Source organism: Nipponia nippon, unplaced genomic scaffold (assembly GCF_047370975.1).
Source record: "Nipponia nippon isolate SJK-2023a ecotype South Korea unplaced genomic scaffold, ASM4737097v1 scaffold_14, whole genome shotgun sequence".
Taxonomy (NCBI): Eukaryota; Metazoa; Chordata; class Aves; order Pelecaniformes; family Threskiornithidae; genus Nipponia; species Nipponia nippon.
Window position 1 is genome coordinate 5,522,239 of NW_028262330.1, and position 20,381 is coordinate 5,542,619.

Here is a 20,381-nt window from a genome sequence, read left to right on the forward strand (position 1 = left end):
GCGTAACAAGTGGGAATTTGTAGCAATTACTCAGGAACAGCGCAAGGCGCCCCGTGATGCGCAGCCCTGCGCACGCCATCCTCCGCTGCCAAGTCCCCGCGCCCGTGGCCTCTGGCCACGCCGCCCTCCCAGCCACGTGCCCTGGCGTCACCCCTGCGCTCAGATTTGCCCTCTGCAGCGATGCCTTCCAGGAACCACGTTTAGAGCCCAGCCTGGCTCCCCAAAGGATGAGCAAAATGCCCCAAGCGCAGCTCCTGCCTGCAGGGAGGGAGCGGGAGCTGCGCAGTCCTGCGGGGTTTGTCAGCGGTGCCTGCACCGGGAACGTTTGCTGCAGGGAGCTGCCGGGCATCGGGCACTGTGGGCTGCGGGGTGTCACTGTCCCTGCCATCGCCAGCCCGGCAGAGGCAGCCAGAGGGAGCTGAGCTGCCAGCCTGCGTCTTGGGGAAAAAAAAAAAAAATCAACGTGTATGATGGCGTTGCATAAACCACGGAAAGATGTGCTCTGATGTTACAGGAGAAGGAGAGAGCCTGGCAGGTACGGCCGAGGCTCGGGGGGCCTGAGAACGGGGCAGAAATGCCTGCTTTAGGCAGGCAAAACCTTCCTGTGCAGAAAGATTGGCTCCCGAGCACTGGCAGCTTAGGGAACAGACACATTTAAGAGAACCCAGTGTCTTTCTTCACTCTTTATTGTGTAAAAATAAAGTCAACAATTCATGTAATCTCAGCAATAAAATGGAAAAAGCATGAGTATCAGTAGAAACAGTGCATTTTCAGAACTGCTGATGCGGACTGGATGCGTAGTATATCGTAACCCATTCAAAACCCAAAGGAGACAGAGAGCAAGGAATAGGAAAAATGTACAGCTTTGGTTAGCAAAATAATGACAAATCAAGATACATTTATTCGCTCCCCTACTATACACTATATACATTGTGTTGACATCACACCCTTTTTTTTTTTTTTGGCAAATCTGACGCACCTGGGACTGGAGGTTAAACCTTTTCAGTGGTCTTGTTCTTCTCAGCAGGTTGTGCTTGTTGCTTTGCTGATGTGAACAGGTTCTTAGAAGGAACTTAAATTAACTCATGATGTTTTGGTGGCTTTTTTTTTTTTTTTCTCCTTAAAAAGAGCACAGTTTAAAATACGCTGCCCTGAGCCACAGTTGGTATGAAGGTATCTCGATCCGGGGGGGTGTGCGTCGCTGGCTGCGCTGCTCCCGCCTGTGCTGCTGGGTGCTGGTTCCCTGAAGCGGCGGTGGCTGGGCCAGCTCTGTGCTCCTGGCCGGGGGCGGCCGCGGGGCCCCTCCGCTCTGCGCGTCGCTTTGCCGCATCTTTGGAGTTGGTCGGGGAGGCTCTGGAGCCCTGTGTGAATTCTCTGCCTCCTCCGCTGCCACCCAGGGCAGCCCTCGGGGGGGCAGTGGGGCGGGCTGGGGGGCGAGTTCTGCAATCTGTAGTACAAACCAGGAGTTTAGAAAAGGAAACCATACAAAATGCATCTATTATTTCAAAATACACTTCTTTATCTCTTTTTCCTGCAGAATCACAAAGTACTTTTTTTCTCAGGGAGCACGGCTTAATTCTGTATTTTTTTTTTTATCTTCATAAAAATACTTTTTTTGACGGTAATAAACTTCCCTTTACAGTAAGAGAAACAACATAGTGTATTATCAAAAGCAGAAAGGCTTCAGACTTTTCAGTGGTAGCTAAACTTCCAGGGGACGGTAAAGGCTATTTTTCACCAGCTACGGCGCGTAGGAGGCCTCGGGGGGCTGCAGGCGGCGGGGCCGGGGGGGACGTACCTGAGTGCGGCAGGTCGGGGAGCGGGGCCGCTGGGGGGTCCCACCCCGGTGCCTGCCGCAGCCCGGGGCTATGGCTGTGGTGCTGGGGAGCGGGGCGGGCCGGGGAAGGGGGCAGTGGGATGGGAAGGGGGGGTCACCCCCTTCTGGGACCCCCAGCCGCTGCCACAGCCCCAGGAGGGAGCACAGCTGGGGAGGGGGAGATGTTGCAACCCCCCCGGCTCTGGGGGCAGCACCCTCCCAGGGGGGCTTCAGGCTGGAGGGAGAGGAGCCCCGAGGGGGGGCTCCGGTCCAGACCCTGCAGCCTTGTAAGGTGCCAGGGCCCGGGGAAAGCAGGGCCGCCCCGGTGGGGGGAGGCGGCGGCGGAGCGGGGGCCGAGCCTGGGAAGGGGGGCGGCGGGACGGGGCGCAGCCGCGCCAGGCCAAGGCACGCAGGCGTTGAAGGACGTTGGCAAGACAGAAACCGGAGGGTCGTGGGGCTCCGGGGGCAGGCGATCCCGCTGCCGGGGCATCCCCGCTCCTCGGGACAAGACGGGTGGCTTCATTCTCGGTTGGTTTTGCGCAAAAGAAAAAAGGAGGGGGGGTAAAAAAAAAAAAAAAACCAAACAAAAAAACCCACAAAAAACAAAACCCAAAACCCGATGAGGAGGTTTCTTTCGCTTGTCCGTGGCCCTAGTTGAGCTGGCGACAGGCCTCGAAAGTCCACTTGGTGGCCCCGCCGTAGATGTCGATGTTGGCCTCGGCCCAGGCGATGACGTTGCCCGCGAGCGCCCGGGTGCTGCAGGTGGCCAGGCTGTACACCTCCCCGGGGCTCAGCTTCCTGTCCCACACGTTGAAGTGGGCCAGCTCCCCCACGAAGGCCTGCGTGGCATCGAACCCGCCACCCAGCGTGTCCTGCGGAGGAGCCACTGTCACAGGGGGTGCACGGCCGGGCTGCTCCATCCCACTGCGGGAGCACCCGGCCCCGTCCATCCCCTTGGGGTTGACCCAGCAGGGCAGGGACCCCCATGCCTGCCCCCCCTCCCCCGAGCCCTTACCTGCTCCTGGCCCAGGACCAGGACCCCCTGGGGCTTGATGGGGTGGTAGGGTGCCAGGTTCTCGCCGCTGCCGGTCTGCGTGCCGTCCTGGTAGGCTTCCCACACGCCGTCCCGCGTGGTCCAGGTGACGCAGATGTGGTGCCACTTGCCGTCGTTGATGACAAAGGGCAGTTTGGCCACCTGCGGGTGGTGGGTCAGGGTGGTGGGTACGGGGGTCCCCCATGGTGCCCCCCTGCCGGGCACCCTCCCCGCTCCCTGGGGCCGTACCTTGTCGTTGATGAGGATCTCCATGGGGTTGTTGCCCCACTCGATGAGCACCAGCTCGTTAGCCTGCCCGGGCACGGCGTAGGAAAAGGGGGTGCCCATGCCGGGGGAGGCGTTGGACTTCATCCACATGCAGACGCTGAAGGCGTACATCTCGGGCAGGCTCTTCTTCACCTTGGCGTACATGTAGTTGGTGCGCAGCGGGAAGGTGAGCTGGAACCTGTCCGGGGGCCGGTTGTCTTTCTGGCCTGTGGGGGTGGAGGTGCGGTGGGCTCCGGCCGGACCCCCACTCTCTGCCCGCTTTGGGGGTCCCCCCCCTCCCCACCCCGTTATGTAACGGGCCTTGAGACGGCAGCGAGGAGCAAATCCCTCCGGCGCTGCACGGCTCCCTAATCCCCAGCACGGGGCAGTGCCCGGAGCATCCCCGGCTCCGGCCGTGGAGCCCGTGGGCACCGTCTGGCTAAAGCTGGGGGAAAGAGACCGCTCCAAGGGTGGAAAACAAGCCAGGCTCGGCAGAACCGCCCGCAGGCACCCGGAGGGAGCGGCTCAGCATCCCGCTCGGTCCGCGGAGGGGACGCGGGGGGCTCCGGGAGCACCCGGTACCTTTCTCCAGGTCGCTGATGCGCTGGTGCAGCGAAGTGAGGGTGCTCTCGATCTTGCCGCGTTCCTCGGACTCGTTCTTGGGGTTGAACTTGCCCTCCTCCAGGCTGTTCACCCGGGACAGCACCTGCTTCTCCAGGTCGTCGATTTTGTTCTGCAAGATGTCCTTCAGGTTGTTGGTCTGGCTGGAGGAGTTCATCCTGCTGAACTGCTGCAAGGGGCGAGCACAGGAGCGGGCTGTTACCGCCCGACCCCCCGCCGCCGTCCCCGGGCGGGCTCCCGCGCCCCGCTCCGCTCCGGGCGGCGGCTGCGGGGCGGCTGCGGGGCGGCGGGGAGCGCCCTGCCCCGCCGGCGGGACGGAGCCCGTACCTCCAGGTTCTCCAGCCTGGTCTTCAGGGACTGCAGCGTCTGTCCCAGCTGGCTGAGGGTCTCGGCCGCCGGCGCCCGCGACAGGTCGCCCATGGTGTTCTTGGAGAAGCCGCCCTTCCTGCCGGCCCCGCCGCCCTTGCCCTCGCCGGGCAGCGCCTCCAGCACGCTCTGACTCTCGCAGCGACCCAGCTTGGCCGTCAGCTCACGGATGGTCTCCTTCTGGTTCATGATGGTCTCCTTCTGTTGCAGCACCGTTTCCCTCAGCTGCAGGACCGTGCTTTTCAGCTCCTCGGCCGAGCCGGTACCGGGCGCGGAGGCAGCGCACATGTCCCCGTCCAGCGGCACCGAGGTGCAGATGAAGCGCGTCTGCCCGAAGCCCTGCCCGCGGCCGCGCAGGCAGAGCAGCAGCAGGGGGAGGAGGAGGAGGAGCGGGCGGCTGCCGCTGCCGCTGCCCGGGGGCCCCGCGGCCATGGCTGCGCTGCCTCGGCCGGGCTGGGGCCGGCTCCGCCGCTCTCCGCCGGGCCCACTGCGGCACGCGGCCCCTCTTATAGCGCCCGGGCGGGGCCGCGCGCCCTGACGTCACGGCGCGTGGAATCCCGGCCGCGCGATGGGGGGGGGGGAGCGTGAGTGTGCGGGGGTGAGTGTGTGCGGGGGGGGGGGCGCGTGTGTGAGGAGAGCGCGCGGCGGGGGAGGGTGCACAGCGAGCGGCTGGGGGGGGGCGCGGGTGTGTGCGGGCTGTGCGTGTGCATGGAGGGGGGGCGTGCAGGTGCGTGTGTGTGCGGAGTGTGCGCGCGTGTGCGTGCGGGGCGTGCGTATGTATGCGGGTGCGTGCGCGGCGTGTGTGTGCGGGGCGTGCGGGTGTGTGTGCGGGGTGTGCGTGCGTGCGGTGCATACGGGTGCGTGTGCGGGGCGTGCGTGTGCAGGTGTGCGCGGTGCCGGGGGTGGTGCAGTGCGCGTGTGCGCGCAGGGCCGTGCGTGGAAGGGGCCGCCCGCCGCTCTCCGTGGGTCCGCGGGTGCCCACGCCGGGGGTGCGGGTGTTGCCGTGGGTGCCCGTGTGCCCTCCGCCCCCGCCGTCCGACTGCAGCCCCGGGGCCGCCCCGCCGCGGCGGGGGCAGCCGGTAGCAGCCGCCGGAGGGGCCCCGCGGTCCCGCGGTCCCACCGTGCTCCCGGCGGGGGGGGGGGGGGGGGGGGGGGGGCGCGGGGCTCGGTGCCGGCGTGGGGAGCGGTGCCGTTTCCACGCACCGCCCGGGGTTGCTCCCGGCAGCTCAGCAAAGCGTCTCCCCCCACCCCCGTGGGCATCTCCCGCCCCGCAGCGCCCCGAGCAGGGGCAGCCCCCACGGCCAGGGAGCGCACAGGCACCCCTGGGCTCCGGGGTGCCCCGTGGGGAGGACACGGGTGGGCTGTGGGGCAGGGTGATGCTCGCCCCGGCGGCGCTGGGGGCTCTGCCCTCCAGCCCGAGCAGCTCGCCCGGAGTGGAAGCCGGGTGCTCACAGAAGGGCGAAGGGCTCCCGGCGCCGGGTGGGTGCTGCTGCGGCGCGGCGGGGCCCAGCAATCGCTGTGTGTCCTTAGGAATAAGCAAAGTGATGTTGGTGCACAGCTCTGCTACGGGTATAGGAGAGTAATTGCTGCTTTTCTTCTTCCTTTTTAATCAGGAAAAAAAAAATTCAGGTAATATTTAGATCTGTCCTTGGTGGAAATAGTTTGTGGCTATCAGAATTGCCACTTTTCCCATCTTCAGCACTTCAGCCAAGGCCGATTCCTCTTCAGTCGCCAAGAAGCGAGCGTGCAGCTTCTCCCCGCGTTGGTTCCTCACAACCTTCCCTTGGCCAAGGCGCCTGAGCACGAGCAGGACCGTCCGGCCGCCGCAGCCCCAGCTCCTTGAGGCTCTCCTACCTGTTGGTTTTACCCTTGTCTGCTCTCCGTGGTATTGTATTGTGTTAGGGAACTGCCGAGAGGTTTCGCTTGCAGACTGCCTGGGTAAACGTGCTGCTGACTTTGCCATAGGTGAATTTGGTCCTCTCGGCTCAGTTCAGTGCCTGCTCTACCCAATCTGCACTGCAGCAGTCCATATGGCTGGAGTATTTACGTAACGCCAAGTTATCCTGTGAAATATGAAGCAATTTATTTTGATTAGTGAAGTGGGTCAGTAAAATACAAAGGCTTTCGGTCCATGGGTCTGCAAAAAAAGAAGTCCTACCGCTCCATGGTACTTTTTCCCCCTCCTGTCTGCCCTCTGATGCGGGCCTGACGAGCCCTCTCCGGGAGCTGGAGCGCACCAAGCCGCTCCCAGCAAGATCTGTGACGGTGTGAGTCAGTTTGATGCCTTTTCTGTGGCAGGTGTTTATCTGGCCCCAAGAGTTTTATGACACACTACCTTGCCAGAGAGAGTTTCCTTCTCAAAGGCATCTCGGCTGCCTTTGGGAGGCCCCTTTCCTCCTCCAGCAGCGCTCTGAGGGTTCCAGCTAAAACAGCATTTCATGGCCAAACCCAGAGGCTTGGGGTTGTCATCAGGCACGGCAGAAAGAGGATGGCAGGGTTGGGAAACCCCCCTGGCTCCCTGCCGTGGCTGGGTATGGCTGGTGATGCCCGGCCCAGGGGAGCCAGGGCAGCGCTGGGACAAAAGCGGCCAAGGCGTATGGAGGCGTGCAGAGCGCTCAGCGCTTCCGTAGCACCTTCGCTAGGATCCTGTAGTGCTTTTGTTGCTGTCTTCCATCAAACCTGTCCCAGTGCTTACAGGGACTGCAGAGACTTGTTATTTGCAGCCTTCCTAAGGCTTCTGGTTCTCGCTGCTGATCCTGCCCCTGCGCAGCAGTTCCGAAACCCCCGAAGCCCCTCAGGACCTCGCCTCTGGTGCTGTGGGCTTTGCTTCAGGAAATGCTGGGGGAAAATCTGCATTTCCCCCAGGTTCTTCACTTCTGCGTGTATTGCCCTGGTTACTTTCCCTCCTGTTTGCTCTCTGTGCTCTATAGCATTTCAATGCAATAGGAGTGGAGCAGAGGGGAGCTAAGGAGGGGGACAGGCAGGATGCGTTTTACTGGGCAGACCAGTCTCCCTTCTGTGCTGGTTTGGTTTTGGGGTTGTTTCTGTTTTATTTTGTTTTGGTTTGGTTTTGTCTTCTTTTTTTGAGAAAAGGGATGCTATAGAAAAGGCTGAAAAGACTGCAGGTCTAATTCTTCTGCCACAGGCAGGAACGCAAAGCAAAAATAACGTTACTGCAGGCAATACAATTACACCAGTGTAGAACTGGTCTGAGAGGCAGCTGAATTGGTACCCACTTCTGTTAACACCTGCATGGTATTGACAAAGCTGTTCATGTCACTGAACCAATTTAACCAGGAATCTTTTGTCATCCATACTACATTATGCCGAGACCAAGGTGACAGTTGCAATAAAATAAACACTCTGATACTATGGTGATGGAGACCGTATAAATACCTAGATAAGAAAAAACAACAAAGCTGCACTACAATAGATAAGCAAAATAACCCCTGGGTCTCCTGATGCAAAGAAAGAACTAGAAAATATGATGAAGATTTCAGCTTTCCCCAAATCACTGAATCATGCAGTAGGATCTGTTACTGCTTTTGCAGATTTAGGAGCTGTATGGGTATAATGGAATAATGGAGCCCCTATTATTTTTAACTCTTCTCTTGCCTCTTCCAAAGCGCTCTCTGTAGCTAGCTGATTTATCACTCTGTAGCTGAAAAGAGCTGAGCACAGCTATCAAGGACCCTCGGAGATGATTTAGTTCTGAACAGCAGCCAGCAGGCACATTTGTATTTGTGATGGATGAATATCATTTTGGACAGTCCAGGGTGCTCCCTCCAGGGACCAGCAGCCCTGGCTGCCCAGTGCCCTCTGCCACAGCCGGCTGCCCAGTGCAGAGGTGAGGTATGTGCATATTCGATCTGTTCAACGCCAACCTTTGTGTGAGAACAGCAGAGTTACAAATGCATAAAGGATATTTTTTTAAGTGGACAAATCTCTTTAATCCCAGGAGCTGGAGCCCTAGGGAGCAGGGAGTGGAAGCTTTCTCTCCTGTTTGTGCAGCCTGCTGTACATAAAACATCTCCTGTGGGGTAATGCTGATTCCGCATTTAAGTCTCCTCTGCGGAGTGGGAACAGTATGATCCATTATGGGATGGAGACAGCTTTGCGATGGGAAATAGTAATGGGTAGACTCCACGGAGCGAGAAAGCCAGCTCCTTTTGTTTGTGCATCTAGCTGGTACACAGCTGAGCTGCTGGTTGTGCCCGTGTCGTCTCTGAGGTTCCCGGAGGGATCGTCCGCTCCAGCCCCTGCCTGCGCACCCCCATCCCCAACATGCTTGAAGCAGGACATGGCAGTGGCTATGGGGCTGTTTTGTTGGTTTTTTTTTTTTGTAATATAAGGGCTTGTTCTCAGGGAGACTACAGCAAGGACAGGATCTCTGGTGACACTACAGCACCGCTGCCTGTGCGGAGCCCACGCGTGGAGGGAGCAGGACCCTTTCCAAAGCCCTTTGCCTTGTGCAGCCGGACAAGAAGTATGAAACCAGCACACATCTCTGAGCTGCTCCACGGTTAAGTTTGCAGAGTAGTGTATATGCAAAAATCTTTCTTTTATGTCTTCTAAAATCTAGAGCTGTCATTAGAACAGCTTGAGCATGGTGTGTAGCTAGTACAAATACAGTGCATGTAAGGTGGAGTATTCCCTTCTGTCACAGACAAACACTTTGGACTGGAGTTTGGAAATGTGCTGCATTTTGCTGCAGTCTTTCTTTGCAGATCTCTCCCTCTCTGTTTCTCTCCCTCTCTCTCTCACACACATTCAGTCTCTCCCCTTCTTTCCTTCTCTTTCTTTCATTGTTCCCATCTCAAAAGTCGCTTTCCTTCTAAATTGCCTGACATTTACATCCAGTGAGAATGAGGAGTGTGTTCTTTGTACTAGTAGGTCTCAGCGATGCTATAGGGACACAGATCCTTTCATTACAAATAATTAATTTAGCTATATATTGCATAACATCCTAAAAAGCTTTCTAGGGCAATCTCATGCTAGCTGGATGCACAGTTCCTATCAATATTACATTACATTTGGGTACAACAGTTATGAAGTTTCATTAAAAATTTAATTTGTGGTTTAAAACTGCAGCATTCCCTTAAAAGTGTAGCAGAGAAACCATTTTGGCTGCTTGAGGACTGATCCTGCATGAGCCCAAATTGCAGGGAGAGCTGCAGAAGGGGCTCGGTACCACGGCAATACTCCCTGCACAGGAATCCAGCGGGCTGGACCGGGAGAAGGAGGGAGCTCAGACTTGGCATCTGGCTCTACGGTGTCCTGTTGGGTTCCTGCCAGCTGCGAGATGCTTTTTTTGGGTACAGAATTGAGCATTAACCTGTGTCTCTGGTTAGCAGCCACACGTGAGCACAAAAACGGCCTTGCCCCATTCTCAGCGCACCCCCCTCCAGCCACATACGCCAATCTGGGGTTAGTTTATGTGAAAAGGCGGCGGTAACTTCGGAGGAGTGCAGAACAAGAGAGAAATATGTGCTGTGCCCCGGGGCTGTAGGACAGGAGCTGGTCTGTAACTTGTGCAGGCTCCTGGGGAATTAGCTGGGAGTCCCGGCGGAGAGGGTGCTAATGCCTCTGTAGAGATCACCACATCCTTCACTGTCTTATGCTGGTGCAAATTAAAAATCTCCTTACCGTCAGTGAAGTCGTCCTACAGCAGGAACTGGGAGACGGGAGGAGAAATGGGGCCTGGTGTCATGTTTTGTTAATGAAGTTTTGTTGTGACGCTTCAGCAGCAGATTTGAATGGAGGCAGGTTTAAAACATCCCACATCCGCCTCTCAGTTTCAGAATTGATTTGTACCGTAATTTCCACCCCTATCTGCACACACACACACCAGAACAACCAGCAGCTTTTCCTTCCAGACCATGCCTCAAGTCATTTTTCAGCTTTCTCAGGATTTAGCTGCTGTAAGAGAAAGCTGGGTGCCGGCTGTGTGATGGATCCCAGTTCCTCAGCAGGACATGACCTCCCCGTCCTGCCCAGGCGGTGGGACTGGACCTGCTGCCCCTGCCCACAGCCTGGGTCTAGCACTGGGAAGGGTCCCATCGGGAGCGCAGCGCTGTCCGTGTGGTCTGCACGGAGCCTGGCCTCTCACTGAAGCACCCACAAGTGACAAACTATGCCTCTATTTATTATAACAAACACATTTGTCATTTTTTTTCCCTCATCCAACAAAGGAGGGGCATTTGTAACGGGAGCAGGGTGTTTCAGAAGTCAGCACAGTCCTGGTGTTTGCTGTAGGTCTCTGCAAAAAATCGCTTCCCCTCCCCCCAGCAAGGATAATAATGGGGAGTGGGTTCCTAAATCCCTTAAGCTTCTTTGATAGCTTCAATATTTATCTGTAATCCTGCTAGCGCTTCTGAACAGAAACAGCCCTGTGTCCCTGCTGCTCTGGGGCTTCTTCCCACCTTGCAGCGCTCCCTTTTCACAGGAGAAAAGGCAGGGCAGGATGAGAGGGAAACATCAAAAGCCAGCGACGCTGTCGGTGCCCTAGTTTTTTTTCCGTGATTATTTATTATTTTGCACAGTCTCTTGCTCTCTTTCTCCCACGCTCTCTGCTCTATTATGTTAATGCATGTGGAGGCTGGGCATGCCTCCATGCACACCTTTGGGATGGAGTCGAAGGGAGGCTGGATGTACGGCAGGACAAGTCTGGAGGGAGTCAAGCGCGTACAAGGCAGATGGACGGCTAGGCTGTGTCAGGCAGATACGTGTGCAAGTGCAGGTGTAGATGCAAGCCCTGGATGCGGGAGCTGGGAGCTCTGCGTTGGCACCTGCTCCCAAACAGGGAGAAGCTGGAGCACAGAGGGTGAGGGCTCGGAGAGGCAGAGCTCCCCCGGAGGGAGGAACGCTCTGGTCCTTCGTGGTGGGCGAGAGGTCTGATTGTGCCAGTCAATTCGTGTTTGTGCTCATGATGGTGCGGAATTAAAACACGGCAAGGTTTTAAAGACAGGATAGATAAAAATGCCATAATGCAATAGGAATTCATTGCATTTGCCTGCTGTGAGGGCTGACCCTTACCTAAAGGGTAGCTTTTAGTGGGGGAAAGGAGCTCTTATGACATTGAAGATTCTTTGCTGGCAAGAATGCCATTAGGGCTGGATATGTTATTGATTCCTTTTCAAGATTTGAGGCTTAAGAAGCTGCAGAGATAGTAAGTGTAACTGGAATGACACAGAAGCTGCTTCCAGGCAGTGAGTGAAGCTGGAGACATTTTGGCTGGTATGTGGAGCTGGCACTTGCTGGGCTGAAGATGCAAGGAATGGCAGGAGCCCAGTGGAGGGCCTTCCTAGTCGGTTCTGAACCAGGACTGGGATGGCAGCGGAAGCCCTGAAACTTTCCCCTCTTCCCTTTCAGAGGGGAAAGAGGGACTTGCAAAGCTCTGGGCTCCTCCACACCTGGAGCGGTGCACATTTCTTTTATTATTTGTTACAGCATTTTGCACTTCTAGAATTGCAATGCCATCCAAACTTGAGAACATCAGCACTGCCCTGCTTTACTTGTGCATAATAATATTGTCAGCATGTGGTCTGTGGGGCTGATCGCCTTGTGCTGTTTCTTCTTTGGGCTTTTCTGCATGGGAAATGCAAAATAAATTAAATCGTGAATCCAGAATATGCTAGCTATGCTGCACTGCTTCCAAGGACAGAAACTCTTGGCATGGTCTTTGGAAGTGGAGTAAGCTGCTCATGCTTGCCACATCCTAACTGTTCAATCAGCAGTTTAATGGGAAGTCATTAGTGTACTATAAATTCGCACTTTATATGTATTTACGTAGTGCTTATTTTACCATGTAGAAAAGGCTTTACTTTGCAGCTGTATGGATGCTCCCCAGTGTAAGTGACAGGAAGAGAAGTTTGTGTGCATGTTCATCTCATTTCCATTAATTATAATAAGACTAGTCACATAATTTCTTAGAGACCTGCTGAATTTCAGCAGCTAACGTATCAGCCGTGAAACCCACCAAGACTTAGAAAACAGACGTTGATCACTGCATCACTCTGTATCAGGAATTTGAGTTTGAAATATCCTAGGCATAAGGAAAAGGTTTCGACTGATGTATTTCACGGGAATGGTAAAAAGAGAACTAGAGAAGCATGCTGATTCCATGGGTAATTACATTTCCTAGGTGTAGGAAGAGATTTTTGGGGCTCTCCATCTAAAACAGTGTTAGTGGTTAACACTACATGGGCCAACCCAGCCTGTATTTTTTCCATTCAGGGTTTCTTTTGGTTGGATCCAAGTCTTTTGGTTGTTACCTCTTTTATTGCACATCTTAAAACCAAACCATAGCGGTTCTGATTCTGAAGCAATCTCTGCATCATTGTGCAGGCATTTCCAAAGGCTGCTCCATGAAATAACTGTCACATTCCCCGCCCCAGAAGAAGACAGTACGAGAACTTCCTGTAAAATGCGGAATTACTTCTTATGAGCCAGTTCTGCTCTGGTTAAAGGGAATGTCGAGTCCCGCCTGCCCTCCATGGGAAGGTGTGCTTGGCAAGGTAACTGCAAAAAGATACACCAGAAAACAGGACGTTTGGTCTGAAGGCTTTTGGCAGGCTCAGAAGGAGCCAGCAGAGTTCACTGGCTTCTATTTCTAGTGTATTGTGGTGGTTTTGTCCCTGAGTCAGAGCTGATACTGATCTATAACAGCTACAGAGCGTTTAAGGAAACGTTTCTGCTCTTAATAATGAGAAAACCGGTGAATATCTGCTGAGGTGACATCTATCATGTGTTTTTAAACACACGTAGCCTGATAACCTAGCAAATTATCCAGATTGCAAAGAAACAAAGGGAGATAATGATAACAAATGAGCTTACATTTATGTAACGCCTTTCATTGAGATGGATAGCAAAGAGGTTTGAGAACTCTATTAACGGCTTCTACAAACTATCTAATCTATCGTATCCCCAAACGTATTGAGTGCGGCTTCACTCAGGCTTTATGAGAAAAACATCTCCATTAAGCAACCAATTTTTGTCATTCTTCGGAGTGGTCATTTAAGTGTCCCCTGTGCAAGCAGGAACACAGAAATCTTTACATTTGTCGGTGAACTAAAGCCACCTTTGGGGTGAAATGCAGCTGTTGCTTCACAGGTTAAATTACTTCTAACTTCTTTACTACCTTGTATCCAAGGATGTCAAACACATTGATTAACTAAACTCTACAGCTACTGATTTGTCAAGAAACTTGCCCTTTTATAGTTCAGCGGTGGCAAAGAGAAAAGATAGAACTCCCAAATTTTCTGCTTCGAACTGCCGCATCACCTCTTCTTTCTCTCTCTCCTTTTCCTTGGTGACAAAAAATTCCCCTGGTGGCAAAGCATTTCTTCCACTAAAACGGCAAGGAGAGATTTTTGACCTAGTATTTCTTCTGGACTTTTCAACATGGGAAGATGAATCCTGGTCACATTCCTAATGGAGCACTCCTGACTAAGACACAGCTTTGCACCCATTTTCTGTCTCCCATAATTTTAAGGCAGCCTGAGTGTGTTCATAACAGCACATTGCATCAGCATCAGGGGCCGGGGGCGCTTAAGAACAACTGGCACGTGAAGTGCTCTCTAAGTCCCAAGTGCATCTCCTAGAATAAAGTGGCTGCTGGTTTCTCCTGCATCAGCGGCGGGATACTCAAATGCAGGTGGCACAGGATTTTCAGAGGGATGCTTGTGGTTTTTTACAGGGCAGAGAGGTGGCTGCTCTGCAGAAACCGTGGGGCGGCAGGGCCCTGCGTTGAGCAGGGCGGTGTCACTGCAGCCGTATGGATGTGTATTCCCCTCTCTGGAAGCAAAATGAGTTGGGATAAGACTCAGCAGCCCTATGGTGGTTTCCTCTGCTTCAGGTTTGATTCGTCTTCTGTCCTCAGTCTTCTCAAGCTAGTTCTTGTCTGGGCAGGGGAAAGCCTCAGATTTTCTGTTCCTCCTAGCCACTGCCCCGGTCCCTGTGCTGTAGGTGAAGTGCTTGGAAAGCAGGAGTTGCAGCAGCAGTTACTCACGAGACGGTATTTTGTAGCGGAGTGCCTTTGGCAGGCAGGCAGACAGGTGCTCTCTTCAGCCCAATCTGACGGGTTTTACGCTACAACTGCTTCTTCGCAGCAGCGCTGGGGCAGTGCCCGTAGGAGCGCACGTTTCCCCGCCCATGTGTGTTTAAAGGAAGCGAGTTAGGAAGAGCGCGGCGGTGCTAGGAACAGACTCATCAGTTCTCTTTCTCGCAGAGGGGGGTCACTGGGATTCTTTTATGAGATGGAGAGTCAGTTTTGTGAATAATTTTTTGATGTGTATTGGATTTGGCACATAACATCCACCACCCCCTTCTCACCTGCCTCCCGATCCCTTCCTCCCCAGGCTCCAATTCCCGTTTCCAGCCTCAAGTCTTCGATTCACATTTACTGCAAGGAGACAAATGTGGAAGTCTGTGTGCTGTACATGCATAAATAATAGAACTGAAATCATACTTAGTTAAAAATAGATATTCTTCCTAATAAATATTTTACCTACTGTCTTTAGGATATAAAGCTCCCCTCACTGAAGTGTTAAAACAAACCTTGTTGTTAGCCCCTAAATGCTTAAAACAACCCCAGCCATGGCTGTACAAACAGTGCTTGGCTGAGAGGCTGTGTATGGGGAAGGTATGTGTTCATACACATAAGCACATAGACAAACACCTGCTCTTAAAGCCTTAGGAAGGGTAGCCCTTTGGCTAAGGGCACAGACCTTTGCATCTGCCTTCCACTCATTTGGTGACCTGTGAATTTGACTAATGAAAACGAAAGATAAAATCTCTCTTGATATTTATGAATAACATTCTTCTTTCCATACCTTCCTTTCTTCCCGCCCAAGAGTGGAATTAGAATTAGCTGGCTGAATAAGGCAAAACAATGGACACTGACAGAGACTGCGATAGGAGAATTTTTCATTAAAAAGAGTGACAGGTGGAAGAATTTGTCCAAGTGTGTTTCTGGAAGATAATCCTTCTGCATTTTGGTTTTTAGGACATCACTTAATGTCCCTTACTTGACATGGTGTTTCCACTCCCTAGATTCCCTAGGAGCAAGGGTTTTACAATGCCACTTTAATCGAGAACAGATTTGCTAAACCAGGGCTCAGCTTTATAAAAGATAAAACTAGGATTGAAACACAGTGATCCGAAACACTGTGAGCTCCCAACATGAAGTACGGTAGGTGAAGTTCTGCCTACAAGCATGATTGTGTGTGTGTTTTAGGGGGGTGCAAAGCCAGCTAGGCAATAAGTGCCACAAAGAATTCAAAGGGAAAAATTCAGCCTGCGGGCAGGCAGATGTGGGAGTGCAATAAACAAATACAAACCAGCTAAAGTACCGTCAAAGGGAGCAGGAGCTGGAGCATCTCCCTGCACTCGCAATCAGAGCTTCCTTGGTGCTGAAATGCATAGGAGAATAAATTAACCGGGCATTTGACTGTGGGACTCCCAGTCGTATTTTCAGAGCCCTAAAACGTAATTGGCATTCCAGACTGAATGTTTTCCTTGTTAGGCAGGCAGAGAGCTAGTCAATACAGCCAAGCAAGTTTAGGACACAGCTCACTTCACCCTGCGTTTTTTCAGATGAATTGCACTGCTAAGCTCTATTGACTGACTCGGCTAGATCTTTATTAACTCTAACAGAAGCCCCGATGCCTTGCTTAGACACAGGCACCTACCTGGCTAACACATAAATCATGCCACCCATGCAGTGGTCCAGCAAATGTGGTCTAGATGAAATCACCGCAAGTTGGATGTCGATACGAGTTGTCAAGGGCCCACTGTCAACATGGAAGGAGCAGGGTGTTCTAGAGATCCAGCTGGGGCTGCCTTGATGGCTTCCACTGCTGACTTGGATGAGCGATTAGGAAGCACGCTTACTAGGTTTTCAGACTAAAGCTGAGTGTGCCTAGAGCATGTCAGAGGACGGGACTGGAATCAGGAAAGGTTTGGACAAACTGGAGACATCAAAAAAGATTTAATTTCACTTCAGTATGGAGAAATAAGCTGTTTTCTCTGCCCGCTGAGGGTAGGAATGAAGTACCTGCTTTAATTTTAAGATGGAAATTAGCTGTCAAGGGCAGATTGCCTGGAGAAGTTATGTAGTTTCCATCATTGAAGGTCTTAAGAGCCTATGATACTGTAGAAATATGAACTAAACATTATAAGTAAATAAATCAGAACATTAAGAACGCCCACACAAGCCCAGCAGGAGAAGCACATACATAGCCTAGATTCTATACTCTAGTGGCATGGGGCTTGCTCTGGCCTATTGATGTTGAGAAACATTTTGCCTCAGTAAAAGCTGCAGAATTTTCTCTGTCATTAAAGAAACCAGGACCTCACACTGGACTATGGAGTGAAATGAAAGAAGTCCAGGGAATGGCATCACTTCTAACTAATTTTTGTGGAGATATAAATAGAAGATTATTTATGTCTCCCTTTGGTTCTTGCCCTATGGAGACTGAAATAAGGTGAGTTGCTTTGATTAAAGCACACAGATGCAAATGATCAGAGAGCACATGACCACCATCCTGAAGATTTTCATTATCAGAGAGCAGATGCCATCGGGGCAAAGTGCTTGGCAGTGCTATTTTTGAACAAATCAATTCATTCTGATTTCCATCAAAACTTGCAAAATTAGGTATTCAAATGGAGATTGAGCCCCACTGACCTGCAGCATGTGTCCTTTAGAAAAGGATATTTGCGAGGCTTATTCAGAGATCTGATAAAGTGCAGATAAAATTTTTCATTTGATATTTACTGGCTCTGGTCAGTTCACAAATTCCCAATCGCAGATTTGCTAAAACTAAATGTTATGCCCTTTTCATCATGCATTAAAAAAATAACATGTATTCAGCACATAGATTATGTTATGCCAGCCAGGTCTCAGAAACTGTCACGAGAGCAGCCCCCCCGTTCGCCGAGGTTACGGGTGCTCTGCCGTGCTGGTCCCCGTGGCCTGTGCTGTGCCGGCTGGGGGAAGCAGTAAGTCACCCCGTGGCCTGGGGGCGGTGGGACCCCCAGCTCTGCGGTGATAGCTGCTTTGGGGCAGCGCAGTACTGCTCTGTCGTAGGTGCACAGGCTGATCATGCCCGGTCTCAGCCCACTCCTGGCTGAGTCGCTGCCTGTGCAGGCAGTATTTCTTGACTGCAGACTCTTACAGTGTTTTATCACCTGCAGAAATGGCACAGCAGCCTTAGAAAGGTCATAAGGAGCCCATGAGGTCCCCCTATTTTTCAGGCAGCCAGCCTTTCTGATGTTTCTTGTTTGGCTCTTTTGCAGTGCCCCAACAACGCAACCCAAATCCTTGGGAGTAGCAAGGGCTCCATCCTGAATCACCGTGCAAAGACTGGAGGAACATTTGTTGTGAAAACTGTGAGAAGAGCCTGCGTGTGCAGCCCTGTTACCAGCGTGGGAACTGGCCCCGGGCTTTCTGCTGCAGAGGACAGGGACTGGTCACATAGCCCGAAGCAGGTGTGTGCCTGTGAGCATCTGTGTCCACAGGCATCCCCGTAAGCGTGACTGGCCTTATTCTTCTGTGGGAAGTTATACAGTACACAGTATACAAGTATATAGCTTGATCCAGTACAGCGTGAACATAAAGGGCTGCTAAGCCAGCACTCTGCACTTTATCCTGCCAGTATAAAGAACCGCTTGCGTGTAGGGACCTTCTATCTATTATTCCAAGGCAAGAATAATTGTAATCTGTCATGCGTGTAGGGACCTTCTATCTATTATTCCAAGGCAAGAATAATTGTAATCTGTCAATTTAATCTGTTATTCTGCTCAGAATCTGGGGCCAGAGGGCTGACCCTGCAAGGAAATGGGGGGTCCTGATGGCAGTGACGTGCCTCATCATATACTGCCTTCGGTATGGAGAAGCACAGGGAATCCTGGCCAGCAGTGACAAGAAAGAATGCAATTAAACCGGACAGGGTGGATCCACAACGGGAACAGTGAAGCGGAGAGCCGCAGGTCTAGACGGAGGTCCTCCCAGGAAGTGCACGTCTGGGATAATGGGAGCATTGCAGGTCAGAGCTGATGCATTCAGAGCTGTGTGGGAAGCCTGCTGACAGCCTCCTCTCGCTGTCTGGTTCTTATCCTGACAGCCAAGCCGTCACTGTGGCTCTGCTCTGAGGAGTTCTCCTGCCACCTTCCCTGTCCCCTTCCCCCTTGAGCCCCTATCAGGTGGAACCGAGCAGAGATGCTGGCATGGGTGGGATGAAAGCAGTGGGAGCACTGAGAGCCTCAGGGGAGCAGGGCAGCGTTTCAGAGAAGTCCCTGAAATAAAGGGGCAGGACGTGGCAGCACAGGGGACGGGGGAACGCACGGCTCTTCCAGCATAGGCTGGAGACTTCGCCTGGCCGACTGTGAAACACACAGTCCGTATCTTAAATAATCACTGTTTTAAAGCTGTGCATATGGGAAGCGAGGCAGATTTGTGCTTTCTGCCCTCTGGCAGCTGTGTCCTTCAAAGGTATTTTTGGTGGCAGCTCCCAAGGCCGCACAGCAGCACGTTCTGGTGGAGCAGGCTCTGGCACACGCTCCCGAAAGCTGTCGGGAGCCGGGATTAGCGACCTGTGCTGCCCAGCGTGAGGGTCCATCTGTGCAGCTGCAGTGCTGGATTAGCTGCCCCGGGCGCTCCAGTGGCTGTAATTTTTTCAGGTGGTGTGTTGGGATTGTTACTCCCATTTTGTGTAGCTGCCATTGGTATGAGGAAATCATTACAGGTTAGCAGAAACACAACCATAAGTGCTTTCTATGCCACGGCAATTCATTTCAGTAACAATCATGTAGTTATGATCAGCCATCAGCATAAAGCACCCGTAAAGCAATGAATCAGCTCAGTCAGTAAATCAAAGGAGCAAAAGCAAACGTTGGCCACCCCAGAGCCCCCAGGAAACATTATTTTCCAATCTGCTGTAGAGAACGGTCCTCGCATTTAAAATATTCCACGCATGTAAACACACTGAAAATATTAATGAAAATTAATGATTCTATAAATCAAATTGTACTTGTATTCTTAGATTTCTACTTTGAACTAATTTTTACACATTTAAAGTATTACAAATATGAATGCAGTTGGACTTGATTACTGCTAAGAGCAAACACTCTGAGGGACTTCATTAGGAGCAATACCTGATATTCATTAACCTTCAGTTTATTTGATAGCAAAGAGGATATATTCCTGAAATAATACATTTGCTTTTCCTCATATATAGAGTGAACGCCAAGCAGACATAATTCTGCTGGAGTCTATTGGCCGGTTTCACCACTCTCCTGCTTTTTTGCCCCAGTATAAGTGACCACACAACTGAAAGTGAAGTCAGGTCCAAGAACCGGCACTACCAGACCGGTACCCGTGCCTGTGCCGCGGCAGGGTGCGTTTGGGGAAACCAGGGCATGCCAGGGCAATGCTCGTGCTGCTCAGAGTCAGGAGCTTGACATCACAGATTTATTTTTATCTCTGTTTAAGATGAAGATCATCAGAACTGTAATTGTAGGGCAGGGTGGTCCGGAAGGCTTGGTATGTCGTGGAGCCAGCCTTGTGCTGCTTTAAGTGATGGAAACATAAGTCATGCTGATTTTTTTTGTGTATTAATTTTTCAGCACTCCGAAGGTAATCAATTAACTTGATCCTTCAGCGTTGCAGGAAGGAAAATCCCTGGAGGACACAAGGACATCGCATCCTACGGCTCCCAGTGAAGAAGCCCGCGGTGGACGTGCAGCTTGGCGGGGCAGTTAAAACGAGGAGCGGATGGCACAGATGAAATCTTGCCCTTTTGGCCTCTGTGTGCAGCAGCGCAGGACTTTCAGCCCCCAGCTCGGGACAGACGAGCCCACCGCCCCCGGTGCTCCTGCGGCTCAGCCCCTCGCCCTCCGACCCGAGCAGCCTCTCGGGCGCACTCGGGCTGGGACCCCCGGGGGTGCCTGTTGTGCCCTTAAAATGCCTTTTCCCCACACGCAGCCCCAAACCTGCCCAGCCTGCGGTGCCCCCCCACCCTGGGCGGCCCTCCTGGACGGGCTGGCACTGCGCACCGCCGACATCTTGAGGCCGCGCACGGCAGGGGAAGGGAAGGGCCGGGCGAACCGGGAACCTTCACCCGGGCGATCCCCGCCCGCTCGGAGGAAGGCGGCTGTTTTAAGCCCTGCGGCTCCCGGGGGAAGGCTCCGGGATCGCCCGGCCCGCGGTAGGCCGGGGACAGGCCGCGCTGTAACCATGGTAACCGCGGCTGGACCGCGGCGGCCCGGCTTGTCCCACGC

At 53.0% G+C, this 20,381-nt stretch overlaps 1 protein-coding gene across 1 annotated transcript; it reads right to left on the bottom strand.

Annotated features, from left to right (window-relative positions):
- Positions 1-668: 668 nt before the first annotated feature.
- NPTX1 (neuronal pentraxin 1) lies at positions 669-4,595 on the bottom strand. Its single transcript, XM_087750778.1, has 5 exons — positions 4,065-4,595; positions 3,699-3,906; positions 3,099-3,343; positions 2,832-3,011; positions 669-2,688 (listed from the first exon to the last, which is right to left on the bottom strand). The coding sequence occupies exons 1-5, from the start codon at positions 4,533-4,535 to the stop codon at positions 2,467-2,469; spliced, it is 1,326 nt and encodes a 441-aa protein (XP_087606904.1). The 5' UTR covers positions 4,536-4,595; the 3' UTR covers positions 669-2,466.
- Between the last annotated feature and the right edge of the window lie 15,786 nt (positions 4,596-20,381).